Source organism: Notolepis coatsorum (genome assembly GCF_963971535.1).
Source record: "Notolepis coatsorum genome assembly, chromosome: 2".
In the NCBI taxonomy this organism is placed as follows: Eukaryota; Metazoa; Chordata; class Actinopteri; order Aulopiformes; family Paralepididae; genus Notolepis; species Notolepis coatsorum.
In genome coordinates, this window is record NC_140166.1 from 224,963,553 (window position 1) to 224,991,519 (window position 27,967).

Consider the following 27,967-nt stretch of genomic DNA (forward strand, 5'->3'; position numbering starts at 1 on the left):
GGAAATTTACTGGATGCGCTCCCCACCTGCACCAGATGTAGTCCTGGAATTGCTAAGATGCAAGTGTGTCTGTTCATGCAAAATGCCAAGCTGCACATGCTTATCAAATGGACTGGCATGCACAGATATGTGCAAGTTACAGACATGCAGCAACCAAAAACTGCAGGATGATCCAGAACCTGACTTCGAACTCGAGGAGTCAGAGGATGAGAGAGACGAGCAGTTTGAGTGATTCAATGTACATTTAGTATATAATGTTGTTCTGTTTAATAGGTTGTTCATAAAACTCTAAGTGGTTCCTTATCTCATTGTGGTGTCCTTTATGTCCTGTATATGTATGATAAAGACAGACCACTTTGTGACATTATCCTAGTTATCTGACCCAGTTAATAATGCCCATCTAATTTAAGGCTCACAATGTCCCGTAACAATGAAATAGTATAGGCATATTATACATTTCCTGAATCCTTATGATCCTGAGAGTGTTGTAGATTTTGTATTTTGTGCCCCTGTTGCTCCTGTATATGTATGATAAAGACAGACCACTTTGTGACATTATCCTAGTGGCTGTTCTGTATAGTTTTAATAGGAGCCTAATACCGCTCTTCTAATTTAAGGCTCACAATCACCCCTGATAAGAAATAGTATAGGCATATTATACATTTCCTGAATCCTTATGGTCCTGAGAGTGTTGTAGATTTTGTATTTTGTGTCCCTATTGCTCCTAGATGACACAAGGCTAAAAGATAGTATATCATTTAGGCGAAAATCGTGTAAAAATGTGTGTTGTTGACTGTTCAAAGAGCTCCAGTGACCTCTATATTGGTCAGAAAGATTCACATCTTAGCTTGAATGAAAGATTACATAGTCCCCTTTAAAATGATACCAAACACAATATTGTGAAACATTGACAGATGTCCTCTACGTGAATCTAAAGCAGGATATGCACCAACATCTGAAATGCAATTTCCTGAGGGGGTGGGTATACTTCATGACTTGATAAGTATGATTAAGCTACCACTCTGGAAGGGCTATCATACAAAAATATCATCTACAGACATAGATCTTTGAAAAAATTATATGTAAGTTTATTCACCGTGAGTGGCACCTATATCTGGTCTGGCCCATGGACTAACGGGGACAAACCAAAAACACAACAATCAATTAATAAATACAGACATTATTTTATACATTCAATAATTCTGTATAAGATGGATACATCACTCCATACTGATCTACCATCACAAAACGCTAAACAGTGTTTAGGGCGCTTCATTAGCCTATTCCCTTCTCATTATGAACCCCCCCCCCTGTACTCTACCACACTTGGTTCCTTCCAAATCTCCCCTCCAGAAAAGGCTGGTTGGGCAGCCAGAGATTCTACAAGGAACCAAGTGGGAGCACAGACAAACGGGGTATTTGTTAACACATTAATTTACTTTAAATCCACATAACATGTTTATAATTTAACAGGTTTGTCTTCTGTGCCTGGGTTCTACTAGTACCTATATACAAAGCCAAAAAGCCTAAGCTAAATGTTTGGTAGCATGACTACATGTGGGGACCAGGGCTAAACCAATTAAGACTGTGAGGCAACCATTATAGGGCATGGGGTAGCCCCATGACATGTTGTAATTTAATTAGGGCAGGGTGCAATATGAAACTTTTTGAAGCTTTTGAAATGAGTTTACCTACCGGTACTTATGTATTATGGTTGTACGTCTCTATGTATTGTCATATTTGTCTGAAGTCCTTTTTACTAACTGAATGAATAATTGTATATATTTTTTCTTCTTTGTTTACACTGTTATCGCAGACTGATGCATCACTGATGTTCCAAGTAAATTGGCCCCGCGGGGACAATCACGTTTATTCTTATCTTATAACACCCGCCCGTTACTATGACATTATTTATCATTACATGATGCAATGTATCCATGCCTGTAGCTAAATGCTGAAAAACAGGGATATTATATGTATTGTGTGTTATCTCTCCACTCCATGCTATAGTAGTGCTTGTGTCAGCACAGGAGATACGATTACAATTAGGGATGCCCCGATCAATCGGCCAGTGATCGGTATCGGCCGATATTCAGTATAAATATGAGATTGGGGAATTCCGATAATGCTTTCTAGTCCCCGATTGCGAAAACCGACTGATGACGTGAAAAACATGAGCCAATTCTCAGCGGAGTTGGTGTCATTGTCTCATGTTAACCAGGGCTCTACAGTGCGACCAAATTGCTCGCATATGCCCCTAAAGATATTTGTGTGCGAACCGTAAAAATCAATTACGCGCACGCTGTGCGAATACAGATTATAGCCTCTCTCGTCTTTTTTTTCCTCCGCTGCGAGATCGTTAAAAAACTACAAGTCCCACATTGCACTCAAGCCAACGGTCCAATCACAGTAGAGTGACGTGACTGGTTTCATGAGAAAGAAAGCAAATGACCAATCGGAAGCTCTCATTTGGCTTGTTTACTTCCTGAAACGCCACCATTGCGATATGCGAGAGTTTCCCCGAGACATGTAACTTCTAGTCTTACCAATAGCAATATATTTTAGAACACCTAGATTTAGCGATAGCAATAGTAATATAACGTTAATGCAACAAAACGAATGCCTTGCTTTGTTAATCATAACGTTTAGGGATGCCCCGATCGATCGGCCACCGATCGTTATCGGCCGATACTCAGTATAAATATGCAATCTGTGAATTCCGATAATTAGTCATATTCGCCGATAGCGGAAACCGATCAAGCGAAGCTCTCACTCGCTGTCTGTCTCAGACACACACGACCTGCAAACTGCCGCTGCTCCTCCTCCCTAGCCCCGCCCGCCCCCGTGTAGAGTTTGTAAACAAAGAGGTGCGGCTCCTCTGCTCGAGTCTGTAGTGCACTGCATTCGACCTGCGCTAACGTTAGCTACCTAGCTATCGTTACTGTTTAAACAAAATTACCCAGTCAACTATTCACGTTTAGTAGGCATTGTCTAACGGTATTTAGCCGGCTAGCTACCGATAGCTCCTGATATCAACAAATGATCCAGAAAGTCTAGTAGTTCATGTTCATACCTCAGTTAGCTTGCGTTAGCTGACGTTCGTTTACTGTTCAAAACGAAATGTCCCATTGAACTAAAGTTCTGTCTTAACGTCATCTAGCCGGCTAGCAGTAGCTACAGATAGCTCTTGATATCAATGTCTTATAACATTGATTTAATGCATATTCGAGCTGAGGGCTTGCTGAATGTGAAACGACCAAAGCACTTAACGTTACCAATGGGGTCCCGCTGCAGCGCCGGAGAATCCTTTTGAGCTGGGCTACTAGAGTACACACAGACAGTGGAGCTGTTTGCAGATAGTGAGCATTTTGACTTGTTGCGTGGTGGCGATGTCTCGCAGTCGCAGATAATACAAGTACAAGTCTAATTATATAATATATATATTTTATAAAAAAAAAAAAAAAAAATTATATAAAATAATTTTTAATTTCTTTTTAATCAAAAACAATCTGTATCGGATCGGTATCGGCCGATATGGATCACGACGATCGGTGATCGGTATCGGTGGCAAAAAACGTGATCGGGGCATCCCTAATAACGTTGATGCAGTAGCGTATGCCGTTGTGTTGACTGTAACGGACATGATAACAACATAACACTGTGTACACATTCAAATTGCGATAATCGATTCTAACATTTTCAAATCGATGCAGTTGAATTTTCCCCTTAGGATCGATGCATTGTTACACCCCTACACCAAAGTAACTGGCCCACTGTGTATGCGTGTACAGCTAACTTGGCTAGCGTTATGAACAGCAGAGGTGGGCAATAGGGTCCAGCTCTCTCGAGATAAAGCTGGGAACGAGGTTAGGGTCCAGCTGCAGCGCCGGGCGGCCGACTGTCAATCAATAGTCTACCTGACACGCAAACTCATAAACAATGTTTCTGTACTGGAGGTGTACAGTATTTCAATAGGCAACCCTGAAAGGATTATTTCTCTAGAAGAGAAACACAGCCAAAACATAGGCATTGTATGCATAAAAGGGGCTAAAGTTAAGTGACTGTTACTTTTGTAGCAGTAGTTTGATTTGATAGTTTATTTGATAGGGACAGCACAGCACATGTTAATGAACATTAAGTACAAAATACAAAATGTAAACATGCAGGGTTGTAGCAAGAGCTAATTTACACACATGCACGCACAGTACAAATATACATTTATTAAAAAAATAAATAAACTCTTTTACTTGAAATATTTTCACTGCTTCTAAATATTTTTGGGTGCTCCTAAATTTCTTTGTGTGCTCCTAACTTTTTTCATTTAGGAGCACCTGTGCCCCTAGTGAAAAAGGTTAGCGTAGAGCCCTGATGTTAACTATCCTAAAACATGTCGGTGGTGTGGAACTATTACAAAGTGTCTGAGACAGATTCAACAAATGCCATCTGCAATGTATGCCAAGATAAAATACCTTGTGGGGGAAGCAATGTAAAAAGTTTTGACACAACAAATTTAATAAGACACAAGTCCCATCACGAGAGGAGCATGGAGAGTTTGTTAAGCTTACCGCGGAGTAAAAAGAAAAAGGCAGATTAAAAACAAACGGCTGCTAACTCGAACCACTTTAGAGTGCACCCGTGCGTATAACCGTGATAGTAGGAAGCAGGGTTCCAGACCAGGGGCGGAGCTAGGGGGTGGCTACCTGGGCTCAAGCCCCGGATGTATTCTGAAAAGCCCAGAATCTATTTAAAAAAAAAAAATAAAAAAAATAGATTTTTTATTTTTTTACAATTCATCATTGTTACATGAAAATATGTTTGCACCAGATTTAGCAGAAGCTAATTTCCATCTGTGGTCTATCCAGCTGCTAACTGTATTTGAGTGAGTTAAGTCTTGGTGTTATGGTAGACTCAGACCTAAGCTTTAAATCACAATCAACAAGTTGACAAAAACTTAATTCTTCCACCTTAGAAACATAGCTAAAGTACGGCCATTTATAAATCAAAAGGACGCTGAAAACCAGATCCATGCCTTTATCTCAAGCCAACTCAACTACTGTAATGCACTCCTTACCGGCCTCCCGAAAAAATACGATGATAACTATTTTATTGCAATGCACTATTTTACTTTGTATCAGTGAATCATAGACGCCTGGCCATAAGAGCATTCGGAGCATCTCTGCTCTCCCACTATTGAACTTGGGGGAGCAAAGGTATGATCTTGCTCCACCACTTTTTGATTATATGAAAAATATGATATATCCCCCCCCCCAATATATAAATCTAACCATAACTACGTTATGGTTAACTGAGTTTTATAGTGAAAAGAGCAGCTTTATTGGTCAAGATTGAAGGCTCTATATTGCAGGAAATTGCACGTACAGGTTCATTAAATTCAAAAAAAATCTGTCGTGAAGGGGACCCCCTCCGAACCACCCCTTGCCTGCCCAAAAACTAAAAAAAAAATTACAAAAAAATTATAAAAAAAAAAGGGGGGGGGGCCCATCTGGGCTAAGCCCCGGATCTCCTACAATCCTAAATCCGCCCCTGCTCCAGACTAACCTTTTTTCACCACCATCCCGAAATACAATTGTTACCGTCCCCCAGTGAATGTAAACCGTCCCAAAAATCTAAATGTCGTATCTTTACTTTTTCCGTCTATACTGTAGTTGTTATTGCCATAAAGACACCATTCAAATGATTAGGAAATAAATAATAATTATTTGAAATAATTATTTATTTGAACAATAGGCACATTATATCAACAGGTAACAACAACCAAAGCAATAACAATATTGAAAGACCTTTCTTATTTTATTGTCAGTAATAGTGTGTGTGAATGAGAGTGATGAATGAGAGCAAGTCAGTCTTTGTTTCTGTAGAGAAAGAGAAAATAAATGTATTTAGTCAAAAGGCAACTTATTTCACAAGAATCATTATGATACAAAATATATATACTGTATATATATATATTGTTAGTGTTAATGATGTCTTGTAGATTATTATGGATATTTGTAACTCTAATATTTTAAGGACTGATAGGATAGTTTAAGAAGTAATAAAACATGTAGTGAAAAGTACAGAAATCATCCGACATATCTAAGGTAGTCAAAGTGTCCAATTTCATGGATACTGTAAGGAATACAAGTGTGTTCCTTCATATTCCAAACTGAACATCTTCAGTGGCGGCAGCAGTCATTACAACAGACATTTGAGCCTCGTGGATTCCGTACTTGTTGTGTGATGTCACACCAGGCAGGAAGTCAAGACACACAGTTGAGCTGTGTGATTTTTTTTCGTAGCCACATGTAAACCAACAGCCAATAAATGTGAAGTTAACTTTGAACCTCGGTTGTCAAGCCTCCTCAATATAACAGATACACCTAGCTAAAATGGTGCGGGCTGCTTTGAGCACACACACACACAGGACTAACGTTAGCTAGCAAGCAGCTATATAGCTAAAACGCTAACTAGAAGTTAACTACTGTATACAGTTCCAATAGACAACATTACACCTCTGTGATTTAAATGTGTCCTTACCTTAGCCTCGAGGGTTGTACTAGGGTTGGAATCGGATGCAGTTCCATTCTAAACCAATAAACTATTCAACAAAATTCCCCGTTGGTCAGTCTGTCTGTTTTTCATCTTCTGCTGTGTTTAACGTTATTTGTTTGCGAGTGCTCCCTTGACTGATGGCTAGTACCGCGGGAACTTTTATTAAACATTATATATGTCCGCGGGTCTTGTGCAGTGCTCTCGTGGCACTGTCAACAAAGCGAGCACTCGGAAGACGCCATTTGCCAGTGACCGTGATAAGCGCACTGACTGTCGTCGCAGTTGACATTTTCCAAATAAATCCTCTTCGTCCCCACTGCGTCCCGGCGAGGATTTGTGTTCGTCCCAAATAAATATTTGATAGTCCCGTGGACGACGCAACGTTGTTGTAAGAGCCAATTTACATGGTTGTAGTGCCATATGTTATATTTTATGCATTTGTTTGGATTTATGTATTTATGTTGAGTTCTGCCTATATACAGTGTGCCTGCAGCCTGCCAAATTGAGTTTGTGGCATCAGTGCCCGTTGCTCACCAGTAGGTGACATACTCAGCTACTTAATGAATAACGGGACTGATGACAGCCAGGTGCGTTTGGTTACCGGCAGGGCTAAACAGTTTTTGACCGTCAAGTCGTCACGTCGACACGGCACGTCGTTTTGTTATCGTTTTGTTTGTAGTGTATAGTGTTTGTTTGTTCTTTTGAAGGTATCGTTGGCATTTGCTTTGTATCACATGCAATTGGTGCATACGTTAATTATGTGGTAAATAAACCCATTTGGGGTACTAGTGGAACGGACCTTGTGGACATTCATTCCTTTCACCAGACGGTATACAACAACGGCCACAGACGCGTCAACTATAGGTTTTTAGCCGGTAACAGCCTCCTCAAGGGCTTATAGTTTTATTGTTTTTGTTAAGTCAAGTTGGCCCTTATACAAGTCAAAAACTTGCTCATCAGTAAAGTGGATCATTGGGAACCACAGCACAAGTCAATACTGTGGCTCATAGGGAACCACAGCAAGACGAGCAAATTTATAGGAATAAGCTTTGCGCAACAAGAAACGTTGAGGACAGCGGGGAAGCCATTCAGCCTCGCTTTGATGCGCACACGGAGCTGATGCGTTGAGGACTGCGTGGGATTTGCGCAGTTCCAGCTGTTGGATGTCAACAGAGCCATGAGCTGAGAAGCGCAGACCGCCAACCTACTCATCAGAGCTCCAACTACAACCAACGGTACCCAACGTCAGCTGCCAACATTTTCCGTGGTAGGCTACAAGCCGAGGTAAGGTAGCGCTACCCTTTTTTCTGGCCATAGTAAATGTGTGCACACAACTCTTACGTTTTGCGAGCATAAATTCCAATGCATTGGTAGCTGAAAATAGACTGCGCGTTCCAGTCTACCGTTAACTTTGATTCCTTTGTGCGCGCCACCGTTGGCGTTGAATCCTTTATGCGCGCCACGCACAACTATCGTTGACTTTTTGAATCCTTCGTGCGCGCCGCGCATAACGTTACTGCTTCAAACATTTCACTGCTGATTGTCAACATGAGCGTTGCTGATGACAATCAAAGCATTAATAAGGATCAACTCGTCGGTGCAGAGGCGGCTGTGGAAACTGTCACAATGGAAAAAAGGGAAATTAAACTGACCTAGAAGGCTGTAATGGAAAAATTGGGAAAATTGGAAAATAAAAGGTCAGATAATTTAAATAAGGCAAAAAAATGTTTGCAAATGATGGAGATATTTATGCACAATACTGATGTAAAAGGGGTACAAAGTGTATTGTGTGAATATGTAAGGCTGTGTGAGACAGCCAAAATTGTACAAATTGAATTTATGAATACATCAACTATGTCCCCGGATGAAAGTGCATTACAAACTGCCTGGTTTGGGTCAAGAATAAACACGTTGGAAAGCTTCCACGTGCATGTTGAGAGTTGGCTGGCACAAAATATGGCAATTACAAGTAGCCAGGGTGAAGTGCACTCAGAACCTGTGCACACAGAGGAGGTGCACACTGTCTGTGTAGACACAGAGGATGTGCTCACAGAGGATGTACACACAAAGGAGGTGAACACTGTCAGTGCACCCACAGAGGACGTGCGCCTAGACAACATGCAACCAGTGGTTGATGATGTGAAACCAAATTACAGTATTTCAAATATCTCCTTTGGACGCTCACAAGGCAGCAGAAAGAGTGGTAGCAGTGCCGGCTCTGAACGCCTCATAGCAGAGGCTAAAAGAGCATCACTGCTGGTGAAAGCAGCGTACTTGAAGGAGAGACGAGCTCTGGAGGATCAAGAGGAAGAGTTAAGGAGGAATAATGAGGAGCAAGAGCAAGTGTTAAGGAGGAAAAAGCAGCAACTTGAAATGGAGGCTGAGTTGGCTGCATCCGCTGCTCAATTGGCTGTTCTGAGTACTATGTCAGAGTCAGGGAGACTGTCACGAACCTCTAGCCAAAGGCATGTGGGAAATCACACTGGACCTCCTCATTCAAGCTACACTGTGCTAAATCCAACAGCACAGCAATTCAACATTCCTATGCCAGAGCCTGTTGTCAAGCCAAAGGTTAAACCTCACCTCTTTCACATGCCATCACAAGGTGGAACTGCTGCACAACCACCCCTCTTTCACATGCCACCACAAGGTGGAGCTGCTGCACAACCACCCCTCTTTCACATGCCACCACAAAGTGGAGCTGCTGCACAACCACCCCTCTTTCAAATGTCATCACAAGGCGGAACTGCTGCACAACCACCCCTCTTTCACATGCCACCACAAGGTGGAGCTGCTGCACAACCACCCCTCTTTCACATGCCATCACAAGGTGGAGCTGCTGCACAACCACCCCTCTTTCACATGTCATCACAAGGTGGAGCTGCTGCACAACCACCCCTCTTTCACATGCCACCACAAAGTAGAGCTGCTGTCCAACCACAATTGTATAAACCTTTTCAAATGCCACCACAAGGTGGAGCTGCTGCGCAACCACAACTGTATCAACCTTGTCAAATACCACTTCAAGGAGACTTGAGTACAGTCCTGCAACGGCAGAATGAAATCACTAATGCTCTTGTGCAACAACAGCTCACAATGTCTCTACCATCCAGAGACATCCCTGCCTTTGATGGTGACCCGCTTCACTACAGGAGCTTCATAAGATCCTTTGAGCATAATATTGAAGCAAAGGCCAACAAAGCAGATTGTTTATATTTTTTGGAACAGTTCACAAAAGGACAACCATGTGAGCTGGTAAGGAGTTGTCAGCACATGATGCCAGACCGTGGTTATGACATGGCCAAAGGTCTCCTGAAAGAACATTTTGGGAATGAATTTAAGATCGCTACGTCATACATCGAAAAGGCATTGGCCTGGCCCGCAGTTAAGGCTGAAGATGTAAAGGCACTACAGGACTATTCTCTGTTCCTGCGCAACTGTTGCAACGTGATGACAGAGATGCAACACATGCAGGAGCTTGACATGCCTACCAACATGCGCATGATTATAACCAAGCTGCCCTACCGATTTAGGGAAAGATGGAGGACAACAGCTTATGAGCTACTTGAGCGACAACATTATAGAGCTGTTTTTAATGATCTTGTCACATTCGTGGAACGTCGGGTCAGGATCCTTTCTGACTCACTTTTCGGTGACATCCAGGATCAACCAACCATAAAGGATGGATTGAGCAACATGAGCAAGTTCCAGCCTCAGTTCAAGTTTGGCAGAGCTGAAGGCAACAGCTTTGCTACAACTGTCACACGTCTGGACTCCAAGGAGCCAAACTCAGGCTCTGTCCATAGGGGACATGATTTTAACCCAGACTCAGGCTCTGTCCATAGGGGACAGGATAGCGGAGCATATTCAGGCTCTGTCCATAGGGGACATGATTCCAAAGCCAATTCAGGCTCTGTCCATAGAGGACAGGATAGCAGAGCATACTCGGGCTCTGTCCATAGGGGACATGATTTCAAAGCCAATTCAGGCTCTGTCCATAGGGGGCAGGATTTTGAAATGGAGAAATCTGAGTCTTGTGTATGCTGCTTTCAGGATCACTCTCTGTCAGAGTGCCCGCGGCTGAAAGGCAAGAACCACAACGATAAAATTATCTTCATAAAGCAAAATAGGATTTGTTTCGGATGTTTGTGTTCCGGTCACATGAGTGCTGATTGCGACAAGCGCCTAACCTGCAAGGTTTGAGAAAAAACATCCAACCATGCTTCACATTGACAGGCCTTACCTCAGCACATACCAGCAGCCTAATTCATCTGCAAGTGTCACTTCAGCTGTCAAGTCAAGTGTCACTATAGCCACGCAGACGTGTGGTCTTACTGGGGCCGGCGGAGGAAATTGTAAGCTGTCCATTCTGCCAGTCCAAGTCAAGTCCACAAATGGAAAGATACTGCAAACATACGCCTCTGGCAGTTCTGCAACATTTTGTTCTGAACATTTAATGAGTGCATTGGATGTGACTGGACCACAGACTAACTTCCTTCTGCGCACTTTGAGCCAGGAGCAGGTGGTATCAAGTACCTCACTGAAAGGTTTGGAGGTCTCTGGTCTCAATGGGTACACTTTCTATAGCCTCCCAGAAGTCCTTTCACAAAGGAAAATGCCTGTGACAAGTGACAATGTTGTATCACAGGAAGATTTGCTGAAGTGGCCTTACCTGTCCCATGTCCAAATTCCCAGCATAAAGGCAAATGTTGATCTATTGATTGGTACCAATGCTCCCAGATTATTGGAACCTTGGGAGGTGATCAACGGCCATGGAAATGGTCCGTATGCTATGAGAACTGTTCTGGGCTGGGTGGTCAACGGCCCCCTGCAAGAAAATAATGGTCCTGAAAATGGGATTTCAGTGGCCACTGTCAATATGATTTCCGTGAGCAGATTGGAAGAGACACTGAGCAACCTGGGAATTTCACTGAACAACCAGATTTCGGTGTGCCATCCCTTGAGTTTTCTTGGCCCAGTTACACTTCCTGCCAAGTCCATGCTGCTCAAACTGTGGAGAAGAGTGTGCAGCTGGGATGAAAACATTCCCAATGACATTGAGCGCTAATGGACAAGATGGCGGGAGATTTTATTGACATTTTCAACTCTGCAGCTCCTCGGCAGAGTTTTTAGAGGCCTTCCCAGACGAGAACGGCTTGGGGTGCTCGGTGCTTAAAGGCCAAGACATTGATCTTGGAATGACCATTGACCGGGCTTGGTCCTAAGTTTGTTATGCACAAGGCAATAGTCTCAAATATTTGATTTGTTTTGTGGTTATATGGCACACTTTGGCTCTTTTTGTTTTTCATTTTATGTTATAATTGTTATATGTTATGACATTAAACAATTAGAGGCCGGGGTGTAAGAGCCAATTTACATGGTTGTAGTGCCATATGTTATATTTTATGCATTCGTTTGGATTTATGGATTTATGTTGTTCTGCCTATATACAGTGTGCCTGCAGCCTGCCAAATTGAGTTTGTGGCATCAGTGCCCACAGCGCCTAGACTGTGGAACAGCCTCCCCCTCAGCGTACGGACTGCCCAGGCTTTTAAATCACTCTTGAAAACCTACCCGTTCTCCTTGGCCTTCCCCCCTACTTAACCACCACTATCTTCACTTAGCCCTTCTATCCTCTTTGTTTTACTGTGTCCTACCAGTTTTTATTACTTTCATTGCTTTATTATGTTTTTAATCCTATATCTTGCACCATACTGTTTGTTTTTGTTGCTTTCATTGCTTTGCTATGAAACATTCTTTTAATCTTATACCTTGCCTCACACTAATTTGTTTTTATCAACTTGCTTGTGAAGCACTTTGGTGTCAGCTGCCGCTGCCTGGAAATGTGCTATACAAATAAAACTGACTTGACTTGGCTCACCAGTAGGTGACATACTCAGCTACTTAATGAATAACGGGACTGATGACAGCCAGGTGCGTTTGGTTACCGGCAGGGCTAAACAGTTTTTGGTCGTCACGTCGACACGGCACGTTGTTTTGTTATCGTTTTGTTTGTAGTGTATAGTGTTTGTTTGTTCTTTTGAAGGTATCGTTGGCATTTGCTTTGTATCACATGCAATTGGTGCATACGTTAATTATGTGGTAAATAAACCCATTTGGGGTACTAGTGGAACGGACCTTGTGGACATTCATTCCTTTCACCAGACGGTATACAACAGCGGCCACAGACGCGTCAACTATAGGTTTTTAGCCGGTAACAGCCTCCTCAAGGGCTTATAGTTTTATTGTTTTTGTTAAGTCAAGTTGGCCCTTATAGTTGTTAAGTCTCGAGCCCTGGTAGGAAGGCTAAGGCGATCACAAGAAAAGTCATGAAATTCATAGGGCTGGACGACACGGACCACTCTCACATTGAGCAAGCCCCGGTACACTCCCAGCTCGCTGAAGAGACGACAAGCATTCCGTGAAGACCCGCCCTACTCTGCCTCTGATTCGCAGACTGGGTGGGGGAATGTGATTGGACCAAAGCAGAGTAGACAGACGCACACACACAGTGGAGTCTTACATGCAAAGATGCTGCTTGCATTATTGATAGCGGAGAATTTTTACTTGTTGCGTTGTCTCGCAGATAATACAGATAATACATATCATTATCAATAAAAGTATCATTTGCTCAGAGTCCAGAGACAGTTGTGGTTCGGTCTGGACCGGAGTCTGGACTTTGAGAATGCCTGTGTTAGACCTACAGTATAATGCTGCCAGCTGCTATAAGAGAACCAAAAACGATCTGTATCGGTCGATATGGCTCAAAGACTATCGGTATCGGTGGCAAAAAACATGATCGGGGCATCCCTAATTGCATGTATTTTTTATATATATAGGCCATGTACTTATTTAAATCAATATCTTCCTTTTGAATAAAATAGGCTCAGGAATCATGCTTGTTAAAGCTAATTGGCCTAATCAATGTCAAAAAGAGTAGCCTATAGTAAATTTATACACGCACACACACAAGAGAGGGAGAATAGCTTATAGCAGACTTAAGGATTTTACAATATTTATTATTTATTATATAATTTAACTATCCAGTTAGTTTTTATAGTGTAACGTTTGGCTACTTCATTGAACATAAAGAGAGAGAGACGGGCTCAGCCCCCCGCCCCCCCCCCCCCCCATTCCTCACTATTGGAACTCCACAAAACTAATTTCTCCTGTGTCTGTGAGCTATTTAGCTTAGTTAGCAGCTAACTTTAGTTTAGGTTTTACCGCGACGTGGGCATACATGAATGGAATGGCGAGGATGTAAAGCATGTTAGACACATTTATTAAAACTAGTGATGCACCGATGTGAAAATTGTGGCCGATACCGATAACCGATATTAATATTGCTGTTTTGGCCGATACCGATATTTACCGATGTCGATATCTCTGTATAGAAAACACTTTTTTATGATAATCAAATAAAGAGCTATTTTCCAAAACGCAATTATTTTTTTTACTTTTGTAACTTATTTTCAGAAATGACTGATATTTTTTAAACGATTTAAGGCCAAAACATGTATATAAAAAAATAATAATAATAATATCGGCCCATATCGACCCTGTCTTGATATCGGACCGATACCGATGTGTAAAAAAACGGCCATATCGGCCGATATTATATCGGCGGCCGATATATCGTGCATCACTAATTAAAACCGTTGCTCACAGAGTTTACATAGAAACAGCGCGACTCGCAAGAGGAGTTGTCACAGGCTGTCATAGCTTTTAAAATTGAAGGTGGGGGGGTATCGGACTCGGCCCCTCCCTTCCAGCTGGAGTTGACGTGAAACATCAAATGCGAGCGAACACGCACTGTCCAGTCCTGGCTCTAGGCAGAATCACGAATAGTGGTTTAGATTACGCACTAGTTGGATTACACGTTGCGAATGCTATGACTTTTAACGTCTGCCATTTCCACCACAAAAGGCATACAAGTCAATGAAATTTCATAGTCGACATGGTCGATGAATCATGACGGCCCAAGTCAATTGTAATGAACCAAAGGAGAATATGAATTATTAGGTTTTTTTCCATCTTTGACTGTGAATATGACAATGACTAAAAGCTAAAAGATGCCACTGAGCCCATTCAGCTACTTCTTAAGATCAAGTATAGTCAATATCTAAACAAATGAACAATGGGCAGATCATTTACAGGGGCTTTTCTAGATGCAGTACAGAATTTTGCCATCCGGACACATGCAATATGTAGAAATTAGGGATGCCCCGATCACATTTTTTGATACCGATCGTCGTGAGCCATATCGGCCGATACCGATCTGATACCGAAAATTTGATTAAAAAAAATAAAAAAATATTTTATATAAATATTTTATTTTATTTTTTTATAAAATATATATTATATAATTAGACTTGTACTTGTATTATCTGCGAGACATTGCCACCACGCAACAAGTCAAAATGCTCGCTATCTGCAAACAGCTCCACTGTCTGTGTGTACTAGTAGCCTCCAGCTACGGCCAGGATTCTCCGGCGCTACAGCTGGACCCTCCGGCGCTGCAGCTGGACCCTAGTATTGGTATAAATCACATTCAGCAAGCCCTCAGCTCGAATACGCATCGAATCAATGTTATAAGACATTGATATCAGGAGCTATCTATAGCTACTGCTAGCCCGCTAGATAACGTTAAGACGACGCCTCCGTGAACTATTTAGTTCAATGGGACATTTCGTTTTGAACAGTGAGCTAACGCGAGCTAGCTAACGTGAGCTAACGGAGGTATCAACATGCACTACTAGACTTGCTGGAGCATTTGTTGATATCAGGAGCTATCAGTAGCTAGCCGGCTAGATACCGGTTAGACAATGCCTACTAAAAGTGAATAGTTGACTGGGTAATTTTGTTTAAACAGTAACGATAGCTAGGTAGCTAACGTTAGCTCACGTCGAATGCACTATAGACTCGAGCAGAGCCTCCTCTCAGTCCTCTGTGTTTACAAACTGTACACGGGTGCGGGCGGGGCAAGGGAGGAGGAGCAGCGGCAGTTTGCAGGTCCTGTGTGTCTGAGACAGACAGCGAGTGAGATCTCTGCTTGATCGGTTTCCGCGATCTGCGAATATGACTCATTATTGGAATTCACAGATCGCATATTTATACTGATTATCGGCCGATAACGATCGGGGCATCCCTAGTAGAAATGGGTTTATAGGGCCAAGTGAGGCATCATTTGAAAGGCCAGAATCTCCTATTATAATACCATAGTTAAATCTGTAACCCTCTTACATGGAAACTAAATCACCAATTCTCGTTCTCTCCTTCCACTGACACTCTTCTCCATCACTATCTCCCTCCAGATAGCTGTCCTGTCAGGCCATTCTGTCTATATCAGGGGTCTCAAACTCGCGGGCCAATTGCGGCCCGCTGGATGATATTTTTATTTTGCAGATTTCAAAAAATAAAAATCCCAAAAAGAGATTTTTCTTTTCTTTTTTTAGTCATGTCATCACAAACACTGGCATTTAAAGGGTACAAATAAAACAATTCGTGCACCAGAATGCAGTAACTCAAAATCTCCTGGTGGGGGACCCCCGCTTAAAAAGTGGCCTGACTAGGGCTATATTTCGCACTATATTTCCTGGCCTGAATGATTTCCCCAGTCTGGCCCTGGTTAAAAGCCTCCAATGCTTATTAGTGTGTGTGCGTTTGAACGTTTGCATGTTTCAACCATACATTTCCATAAAAAAAATTTAAATACTTGAAACCCTTTTTGTGTGGAATATTTGATGCGGCTCAGCCTCACCCAGACTCTACCTCCAGTGGCCCCCAGGTAAATTGAGTTTGAGACCCCTGGTCTATATATACACCCATGTGTTTTTCTGTTCTTATGAAAATCTTCCGGTCAGGATTTTCCTTTTCCAATTTGTTAGCCTAGGAAAAGAGAGCTACCTGTATAGCTGGTTAAGGACTGATGGTTCTTGCTTGGCTTTCTGTGTTCCTGATGAATTTCAACTGAAAAGTTAGACCTTTGTTTGTTAGGATGAATGTAAAATGTACTGATATTTCTTTTCTTACTTTCCCCCAAGATTGGTCTGAATATGACCACCCTTCATAGCTGCTCACACCTTGGTTTGAGAGAACTGTCTGTCTGTTTGGTGGACTGCATGAAACCATCACAGCTGGACCAAGAGAAGAGCTGTTTGGACTGCATGGAAACAAGTAGGGAAATGTTGACTTTAATCTGTAAACATTATGACTTTATAAGTGTTGACTTTAACCTCTTAACCTCTTCCACCTGTGCGGTCCGTCAGCGGACCGTAAATGACATAATGGTCATAAATGAATATTTCCAGACTGTTCTATAAAACTAGCTATTTTAATTTTAAACGTATTCAAGTATAAACATCACAACAGCATTTAGAATGTATATTATCATCAATATGTTACTTTAGGAATAGGTTAAAGTGTTATATAGATAGATTTTCCTCTTTGGAATGTCAATGTTATTTCGTGAGAGGCGACCGTTTTGTAAAACCGGGGGAATGGGAATTGTAGTTTTTTTTTGCTGCCATTTTGTAGCGGACTTCCACAGGTCTGGTTCTGCATTGAAATTTGTCAAAACTACACTTCCTGGAAAATTCGATTGGGTTCAAGGTTCATAGTACTTTATGAATTATTTCAATAACTGCTATTATTCGGGATAATTCTACCACAAAAGGTAACGTTTATGACAAATATTGAAACGTAGTTAGTTTATCTTCCCTATTGTTAGCATGTAGCAACAATTAGATCTGAAATTAGTTTCAAAATGGTTGCACCCTAATCAAAATAAAAAAGCTACTGTATTTACAGTAGATTTCATTATCTGTTCTTATGCATGCCTGGTGATACTAAATCCAAATTAAACTCGGGCATTTGAAAGATAATATATGTATATATCAGGGATGTGATTTCTCCCGTTTAAAACGGAATTCCGGTTTTTCTGACCTAAATTAGTGACTCATGTGAATCATGCAGAAAAGCAATAAAACATTGGGAGGGGGGGGGGTGTCATGGTCAATATTGAGCCGCGGCACCGGCTTTTTAGAAAGAAGCCAAGCCCAGACGCAGTCACACATAGGGTTTGGCACCGAAAACCGGTTCTAATTAGGAACCGGTTCTGGAACCGGAAGTAACATATCTGCATTTTTTTTTACTTTGTTAATTAATACCCTAGTTACAGTACAGCAACCAAATTAAACTGTATCAAGTCAACTGAAAATGTGAATAGTATGAAAAAAAAATTAAATAAAAAAAACAAAAAAAATGTCTCCTGCGAAATAAGCTGTGACCTGCACCTCATTGGTGACGAGCGCAATCTCCGCTACGCCACCTGACCACCTTCCTATTCTATATTCTATAATAATATTTCAAATTGCATTGGTCCGGATGGGAGAATTCAGTACTGTATCTACAGAACCTTCTGTTTAATCATCTTCCCTTTATTAATTTCCTTCGATTTTTTTCTACACATTATCTCAAGAAGGTACTGAACGAGATCAGTGGCAGTTTTTAATGTTTGGTCATTATTAGCATGGTGTTCACTGTCAAAGATGCAAAGAAAAATCATAATTCATATTCTGTTTCATCACAATTTAAGCAATCCTAGTAATAGACACAATATTTCTGACACTGTGAATACATTCCCTGAGGTCCATAGATGTCCCTAGATACCAAGAATATGCAAATGGAATTGTAGAAGTGGAGCAATATTCCATTTACCTAGGTATATATTTTAGGCGGATTTTCAGAAAATATTCCACGGTGGAACAGGTTAACACTTTCATTGCCACTTGTTAACATGGTAAAACGTGGTTGGATGCCAGCACCCACTTCAATGATAGCATTGTGAACGCATAATCTATGGATTAAATTATGGCTATGTGTCTAATCTGCCCGTCGCTTATCAATGACTTGTTTGCAGTCAACATTGTCGAAACGGATTGTTTTTTAATCGGTTCATTTCCGTTTTATAGCATTTCGAAAAGCCGCAGTTTTCTTGAAAGTTTCAGGAAAATAGAAAGATTCCGTCAAAAAACGGCATACTGGAATATTCTGGAATACACAAAAAACATTGTAATTTTTCGGCTTTCAAATAAACGCTAGATTATTCTCGAAGCAGGCCACGTGAGCGGATCGGCGCGGCCGAGAAATCCGCTCTTCGCTCTTTAAAGCTTGGTCCGCTCCGCTAATCGCTCATGTTGACCCCGCCCCCAAGTCGCTCTCCGCTCCCTCACCGCTCACCTTGAATCGAGCGCTCCCCGCGCCAGATCGCTCGGCTTTTTTTAATTTTTTTTGGAGCATGGTGTAAATTAGCTCAAACTACAACAGTCTACACCCCCTGGGCCCCTTAACAATTGTTTGTATTGAGCAGCATTGTAATTGTACCCATTCTGCAATGTTAAATAACGTTGTTTATCCATTCACTAGTTCTATTAAGCGATGATAGTTAGCCAAGCCACAATGCTATGGTCGCTGCCATTAACGTTAGCATGTAAGCTAATGACAACAACAATGGCGTCGATACTTTTCTAACAGGAGTGAGTGAAGGAGGAGGAGTGAAGCCTGAACAGGTTCACCCTTCTCAATTCTCATTGGTTGAAAATGGCCTTCATGTTTGTACATCGCCATCTGTTGCTTTGGCATTGTACTACATGTATATTATTACATCAGTGTTAAACCACTGTGTGAGCGTCCCGGAGTGGATTGGAGCGGAGGAGAACTCTCGCTCCGGACGTCGCGCCGACCCATTTTAAAACCCACTCCTCGCTCACGTCAAAACCGCCCGCTCCGCTCCCCGCGCCGCTCACGCTCCGATCCGCTCACATGGCCTGTCTCGAAATCAACTTCCTGTCTGTTGTTGCTACGCAACTGCAGCGTGGGGGGAAACTGTCCTGCCTGGTACATTGTGTACGCTTCATTTAGTGGAGAAACGGATCGTTAAAGCGGCAAATTAAAGACAATCAAGCGGAATTTTCTTCAGTCCTTCACAATGCCAAAGAGCTGCCGTGTTACGCGTTGTACTAATGACAAAAACAGAAATCCAAATCGCAAGTTTTATACCATCACGGAGGAAAAAGTGGCTGGCAGCTAACGTTAGCTACGTTAACCTAGAGAAATAGCTACATGCTGAGCTAACGTTAATTATATCATATCGAACCGATAGGAGCTTATCTTATCTAATCTTACGTGGATGTTTGATCGGGTAGTGGCACACGTGGTACCACCATGTAAGATTAGATAAAATAAGCTCCTATCGGTTCGATATGATGTAATTAACGTTAGCTTAGCATGTAGCTACCACGACCACAACACCAGAGGGAGTTAGCCGAACGTTAGCCGCCAGCCACTTTTTCCTCCGTGATGCATCAGCTGGTATTATATAAAACTTGCGATTTGGATTTCTGTGTTTGTTATTAGTACAAAACGTAACACAGCAGCTTCAATTTGGGTATTCGAGCACAGGTGTTTTGTATGGACATGATGTCAAGTCAATCAGGGCGAGCTTCTTTGACTCATATCTCGCCTTAGAATCACCAGAAAGGCTTTCGAAATAGTGAAATGCCATGTTGGCCTCAATATTTTCAAAACAAATCGTATGAAAATGTTATGAAATGAACAAGAATGTGATAAAACATGTAATAAAAACGGAGCTCAACGCATGCATTTGATGGTAGAAATCAGTTTGTTACCCTCATACCAAGATGGCGGCGGTCTCGTGACATCAGAGTACTTATGCACGCTATAGAAGCGGGCTGAGAAATATATTCTCATTTCCTGATCGCACACATACGGGACACGCTGATATCTCTGTGAAAACGGCTCTGATTACCCTAATGCTGGTCAAATAGATTCCTTACCTCACATCAGCTGTTCTCCAAAAAGATTATTCCAATTCCTGATCGCCATTCCAAATATCGATCGCGTTTATTGATTGATTATTGGGTACTGTAAATATGTATTCCACGTTGTTTTCCGTCTCGCAATCACTTCGGTATTATTCAGATGCCTCGCCGGAAAAGTAGAATGAGGAAGCTGCCCCCCCCCCCCCAGGAGTCTAATACAATGGGGTGCAGTTACACAGGGATAGACGATAGGGCGCGGTATTTTCCCAATGGAGCTCAGAGTGCTTGGAGCACTAGCGTGAGGCTCGATTGTAGGGATGCCCCGATCGATCGGCCACCGATCGTTATCGGCCGATAATCAGTATAAATATGCGATCGGGGAATTCCGATAATTAGTCATATTCGCCGATCGCGGAAACTGATCAAGTGGATATCTCACTCGCTTGTCTCAGACGCACAGGACCTGCAAACTGCTCCTCCTCCCTAGCCCCGCCCGTACCCGTGTAGAGTTTGTAAACACAGAGGAGGCGGACCTCCTCTGCTGAGTCTAGATAGTGCATTCGACCTGAGCTAACGTTAGCTACCTAGCTATCGTTACTGTTTAAACAAAATTACCCAGTCAACTATTCACTTTTAGTAGGCATTGTCTAACTGTATTTAGCCGGCTAGCTACTGATGGCTCCGGATATCAACAAATGCCCCAGGAAGTCTAGTAGCCCATGTTGATATCTCCGTTAGCTTGCGTTAGCTTGCGTTAGCTGACGTTAGTTCACGGTTCAAAACGAAATGTCCGATTGAACTAAATAGTTGTCTTAACGTCATCTAGCCGGCTAGCAGTAGCTACAGATAGCTCCTGATATCAATGTCTTATAACATTGATTGAATGCGTATTCGAGCTGAGGGCTTGCTGAATGTGAAATGACCAAAGCATAACGTTACCAATAGGGTCCCGCTGCAGCGCCGGAGAATCCTTTTTGGAGCTAGGCTACTAGAGTACACACAGACAGTGGAGCTGTTTGCAGATAGCGAGCATTTTGACTTGTTGCGTGGTGGCGATGTCTCGCAGATAATACAAGTACAAGTCTAATTATATAATATATATATTTTATTAAAAAAAAAAAATAAAAAAATTATATAAAATAATTTTAAATTTCTTTTTAATCAAAAACGATCGGTATCGGCCGATATGGCTCACGACGATCGGTGATCTGTATCGGTGGCAAAAAACGTGATCGGGGCATCCCTACTCGATTGATGAAATATGAATTCAAATCGCTAATAAAAAAAACGCTATTTAGCTAATAGCATGGCATTCAACGGGCGGCATGAAATAACGATATATATAGTGTCCGTGGCACTCAAGTGTTAAGGGGATGCAGACCAGAGAGACTTTCGTCTTGTTTACATCAGGGTCCCCCATTTTCAATTCATCATAACATATATGACATACAGATAGACAATACTGCTACATCTATACGTTTATGACATACTAGATTTACAAATACAGTACTGTTTGTGATACAAAAAACGTCTAAAAAAAGAGAGTATAACATTTGACGTAGAAACTGTACATTGAGGTGAGGTGGGGGGGGGGGCTTGGGTAGGCGGGGTGGGGGAAACTACATTGGAATATCGACGAAACTTTACTTGGTCCCAAGAAAGAAGATTGGTTTTGAAAATGTTCAGGTTTTTTTCTTAACACTTAGAAGTCGTTATTTTTCTTATTAGCGATTTCCATTCATATTTCATCAATCTAGCCTCACGTTACCACTGGGACTGGCTTTGAGCTCGAACAGGGAAAATACCGCCCCCTATCGTCTCTCCGGATGGTATTGCACTCATTGGAATGGAGTCAATAAAAACGCATGGAGAAAAAAAAGTCTGGCTTCCAAATTTTACTTGTCAGGCATGTAATCCGAGCCTACTGCAGTCATCATCGCCCACCATCAGAACAGCGGAGAATATGTGTTTCGACCACCCAGCGTTGGATCAATAAACGCGATCGATATTTGGAATGGCGATCAGGAATTGGAATAATCTTTTTGGAGAACATCTGATCTGAGGTAAGGAATCTATTTTACCAGTCTTGGGATAATCAGAGCTATTTTCACAGATATATCAACGTGTGTGTGTGTGCGATCAGGAAATAAGATAATCGATTTTTCAGCCCGCTTCTATAGCGTGCATAAGTATACATACTATCGATAATCTAGCGTTTATTTGAAAACGATTCATAAATGGACAGAAAAATGACAACGTGTTTTGTGTATTCCAGTAAAGGGCGATTCATGTGGAATCTTTTTTTTTTCTGAAACTTTCAAAAAACGAGCATTTTTCAAAATGGTATAAAACAGAAATGAACCGATACAAATAAAGGAAATCCGTTTCGACAATGTTGACTGCAAACAAGTCATTGATAAGCGACGGGCGTATTAGACACATAATTTAAGATGTCGTTTATGCGTTCACAAATATGATCGCTCAGTCATTGAATAGAGCGCTGGCACGCAACAGGGTACCTAGGCACGGCACTGCTGGCACGGAAAGTGTTAAGGCGCAATCACATCCCTGATATATAAATGTGCGAATTGGCTATAATAAGGTAATTTATAAGCCTGCTATTCTTTTTTGTATTTTATTTTTTTATAATTTTTTAAACAAACACATAAACAAACATGACAACACACGATAAGATATACAAGCATTAGTTGACAGTGCACATCCAATGAAATCACATTTTAGTTAATTGTCTTATACAGGATATACCCCCAATACCTGCTATCTAATACCCTACACACATATGCTCTACCTCGTACCCCCCCCCTCTCTGACCCCCCATTGGATAATCCATCCATTATCCCTCGCTCCTAACCAGACACTACCATTATATGCTAGCTTTTATTTTCTCCACCACTTCTAACCACAATGTCATTTTGGATTCATTGAGACCCAAAATTCTTGCTGTAGATATTTCTTGATGGATCACATCGAGATATGTAATAATCCAGACCTTTCGGCACATTTTTTCCGGTTGGAACCATCGTGATGCTATCAGCTTTTTAGCCACTGTGATACCCGATAAAACCTCTTTAGCTGTGGATGTACTGCACACTCAAAAACATCATTCAGCAGTAATACAGAGGGGTGTACAGGTATAATCCAAGTTAAGAGTTTTTATAATTGCTGGGTCACCTCTTTCCAGAATATCTTAACTGGTGGGCAGTCCCAGTACATGTGCATAAATGTCCCCTCGTCCCCATTTGTACATAAGGAGCATTTGGAGTCTTGTATAAGACCCATTTTTTTCAGTCTTATAGGAGTCAAGTGTGTCCTGTGAATATAGTTAAGATTGATTTGTTGATCGTCCGGGTTCCTTGATGTGAGTCGAACATTTGCCCAGGCTTCTTGCCAATCAAAATCACTTTCCAGGTAATAATATTTCAAATTGCATTGGTCCGGATGGGAGAATTCAGTACTGTATCTACAGAACCTTCTGTTTAATCATCTTCTCTTTATTCATTTCCTTAGAAGGTACTGAACGAGATCAGTGGCAGTTTTTAATGTTTGGTCATTATTAGCATGGTGTTATTCACTGTCAAAGATGGAAAGAAAAATCATAATTCATATTCTTCTTTGTTTCATCACAATTTAAGCAAGGCTAGTAATAGACACAATATTTCTGACACTGGGAATACATTCACTGAGGTCCATAGATGTCCGTAGATACCAAGAATATGAAAATGTAGAAGTGGAGCAATATTCCATTTACTTATCCATTTTAGGCGGATTTTCAGAAAAATAGGCTCCGGGTGGAAGAGGTTAAGCCAGACTCTAAATTTGCCTAAAAGGAAGATTGCTCTACTTCTACAAGGACCATTTGCATGTTATTGGTATCAAGGGACATCTATGGACCTCAGGGAATGTATTCCTAGTGTCAGAAATATTGTGTCTGTTACTATGCTTGAGTAAATTGTAATGAACCAAAGGAGAATATACATTATTTTATAAAGAAATGTAATTCACTTTGAAGGTGAATAAGACCATGCTAACATTGACCAGACGTCAAAAATCCAGGTGCTCATTCAGCACCTTCTTGAGATCAAGTGTACTAAAAACTAAAAACGCAACATTATGTCATACAGTCTAGAGATTGATTTTTGACGTTATGTCATTTTGGGACCGGTATCGGACCCGTCTGGCTTAAGAGGTTAAACTATAAAACCCAGCTACGTACCATTATAAACCTCTTACATGGAAATTAAAGCTGAATAAAATCACCATCTCTCCTTCCTCTTGACACTCTTCTCCATCCAGAGAGCTGTCCTGTCAGGCCTGGGAAGAAACCAAGCGGCTTGGATGGAAGAAAAGGTCTCTGCTGTGACCAGTGTGGAAAAAGCTTCAGTTCAAAGAGCAATCTCAATAAACACCAACGCATTCACATAGGAGAGAAGCTCTACTCCTGTGACCAGTGTGAGAAGAGCTTCAGTCAACTGCTTAATCTGAAATCACACCAGAGAATTCACACAGGAGAGAAGCCCTACTCCTGTGACCAGTGTGGAAAGGGCTTTAGTCATCTGCATAGTCTGAAATCACACCAGAGAATTCACACAGGAGAAAAGCCCTACTCCTGTGACCAGTGTGGAAAGAGCTTTAGTCATCTGCATAGTCTGAAATCACACCAGATAATTCACACAGGAGAGAAGCCTTACTCCTGTGACCAGTGTGGAAAGGGCTTTAGTCATCTGCATAGTCTGAAATCACACCAGAGAATTCACACAGGAGAGAAGCCCTACTCCTGTGACCAGTGTGGAAAAAGCTCTATTTCAAAGGGCAATCTTGATAAACACCAGAGAATTCACACAGGAGAGAAGCCCTACTCCTGTGACCAGTGTGGAAAGGGCTTTAGTCATCTGCATTGTCTGAAATCACACCAGAGAATTCACACAGGAGAGAAGCCCTACTCCTGTGACCAGTGTGGAAAGAGCTTTAGTCATCTGCATAGTCTGAAATCACACAAGAGAATTCACACTGGAGAAAAGCCCTACTCCTGTGACCAGTGTGAGAAGAGCTTTAGTCAACTGAGTAATCTGAAATCACACCAGAGAATTCACACAGAATGGAAGCCCTACTTTTGTGACCAGTGTGAGAAGAGCTTTAATCATTTGTCTAGTCTGAAAACACACCAGAGAATTCACACAGGAGAAAAGCCCTACTCATGTGACCAGTGTGAGAAGAGCTTTAGTAATTTGTCTAATCTGAAATCACACCAGAGAATTCACACAGGAGAGAAGCCACATCATTGTGGTTTGTGTGATAAGAGATTCAGTAGATTAGCATATTTCAGAAAACATGAGAAAATACACTTGGGAGAGAAGATTCAGGGAAATGTCAAACCTGTCAATTCACCTGCACATTCTTAGACGAGAGAACTGTCAAAGGTCACAGACAGCGTGACCAAATAGTGGTGACCTCTCGGACGTCAATGCCCTACCAGCAGAACCGGGAGTGAGGAAAACCCAGAGGGAGTTTCAACGAGAGGTTTCGTCCAACGCATCGCCACCACCCACCCCAGCAGGCCTTTCATCAAAGTGACTACACTTCACGTGGCTCTCACTCTTCCCCCCCTGGTCATCAGGCCCCCTACAGCTATCCCTATGGCTCCACGCCCCCCCTCGTCCTGCCGCCCAGCATGTCGAGCGACAACAGGAATACGAGATGAGGCCATACCCCAGTGGCCCGATGTACTACCCTGGATATCTGCCATCCAGGGATGATCAACACACCCGCCAGGACGACCAGCCAAGACTCTAAGAAGAGAGGCAGAGAAGATTACATTAGAATGCATGAATAATGGGGATGACTGTATTAAAGACCTTACAGATGTATTCTGGTGCTGCAAATGTATACCTATATCTGTTTAATCTAGTGTGTATTTTAAACTTGATTACAAAACAAGTGTGCCTCTGTTTTTAAGTGCGGAATGCACTAAAGACAGTGATTGATAAGGATGTCTTTTCCTCCTCCTCAAGGGTCAACTTACATTCTCCAGCTAAGTAAAGGATGTTAAAAGTATACCCAGCGTCTGGCTAAAAGGTTTTTTCTTATATATAATTGGGATAAGAAAACCAGCTATTGACATTTATAACTTGTGTGTCATTTAAAGACTTTTTGTGGCCATTGATTGCCACTGCTCTATATATGCTCTGTCAAATGTCCTGCTGTACTGCATTCCTCTCAGGGTGAAGAGAACTCTTCCTCACTGATGCATTTTCATCATCATCCTCCCTCCTTGTAGCGAGAGAGGAAGCCAAGGTCATTTTGTATACAGACTAACCACGCTGTACATGTGTTTAAAAAAAATAACACCATGGATGATGTTTAAGAACGATGTTTTATGGAATTGCTAACAGTAAAGGAGATTGACTTTATAAAGGATTATAACTAACAATACCTGAACCAAGTATAACGTGTGGGCCCAGTGTGTGCTCCCACACACAGAGTAGGGGGTGCACACGGCCCTCCCCCTGTGTTTAGAAAGTAAAGTACTTATAGTATAAAAGTACTTCTACCGGGGGCTGGGTATGTAATCCCAACACTGCACGCTGATTGGTGCTGACAAATATACTGTATTATGAAAAAGAGGTGTTTCTTTTTATCAAGATATGACTAACGCAGAACCCTGTTCTCGAGTACAGAAACGTCTTTTTTGGTTGCTCCTTTTTGCCTTGAAAACCTTTAACTATACCTGTAGACTTGTTGGAATAATTGTGCATTCTTTTCTATGACTTCTTCACACTGTATTCTTTTTCGAATTAAAACTTCACTTTTTAAAAAGGACCATTTCTTCTCTTTATTAAAACTTTTAACTGGATTGGATTAGTGGGGTATTGACAGGCTTTTAATGAACCTTTGATATCGTCTGCCACTCTTCATATGCTGGTAAGCCAACTACAAACGGGAAGGTATAGTGTCTTGTAAAATATGACTTTGTTACTCAAGTTAGTCTTCTGTCTTTAGGAGCTTGAGTCAGGCTGACCCATAGGTCACTTGCTTTTGTGACTCTTTTATCTCCATTTCAAAGTTGTGCGGTGTATTGGGACTTGAATATGGATGTTTTAAATGTGAGCTTTTCCCTATGATGGCGAGCACTATCTTGTCTGTTTAGATTTGAAGAGCTGTGCTTGGCTCTCCGCTCATTTTTGTGATGGTTTTTAAACCATAGAGGTTTATTATTGTTCTTCTGGAGAAAGATGACATAAATACTGCATTCAGTATTTCCAGGCTTTTTTAAATCCTCAAACAAAAGTATCAACTTGTCTATCATGGTATATGTGTAAAGATGTCTATTTTTGCTCTAAGCGAGAGTGAAAGGGAAGGAATTTTGTAGTTTATTACTCAAAGAAGGAGGTATCCTGCCAGCAGACATTTGGTTATTTACATCCTAGGATTAACAACATCTGTCAAGTGTGGTATTTCAAATGCACTGGATAAACTGACTATGAAATGATTATCTAATGATTATCATTGTTTGTTTGCTAAATAAAATATAGACTCTGCAACCCTCACCAAGCCTA

The 27,967-nt window shown here is 41.6% G+C and overlaps 1 protein-coding gene across 1 annotated transcript in view; it reads left to right on the forward strand.

Moving 5' to 3' along the window:
• Window positions 1-27,135, forward strand: part of LOC311224390 (uncharacterized protein) — a 40,680-nt gene extending 13,545 nt beyond the window's left edge. The window contains exons 3-4 of the mRNA XM_084309357.1: window positions 16,596-16,728; window positions 24,708-27,135. Coding sequence (XP_084165483.1) covers window positions 16,608-16,728; window positions 24,708-25,813 — 1,227 coding nt within the window. The 5' untranslated portion in view covers window positions 16,596-16,607 and the 3' untranslated portion in view covers window positions 25,814-27,135. The remainder of the gene's footprint in view (window positions 1-16,595; window positions 16,729-24,707) is intronic.
• Window positions 27,136-27,967: the final 832 nt, after the last annotated feature.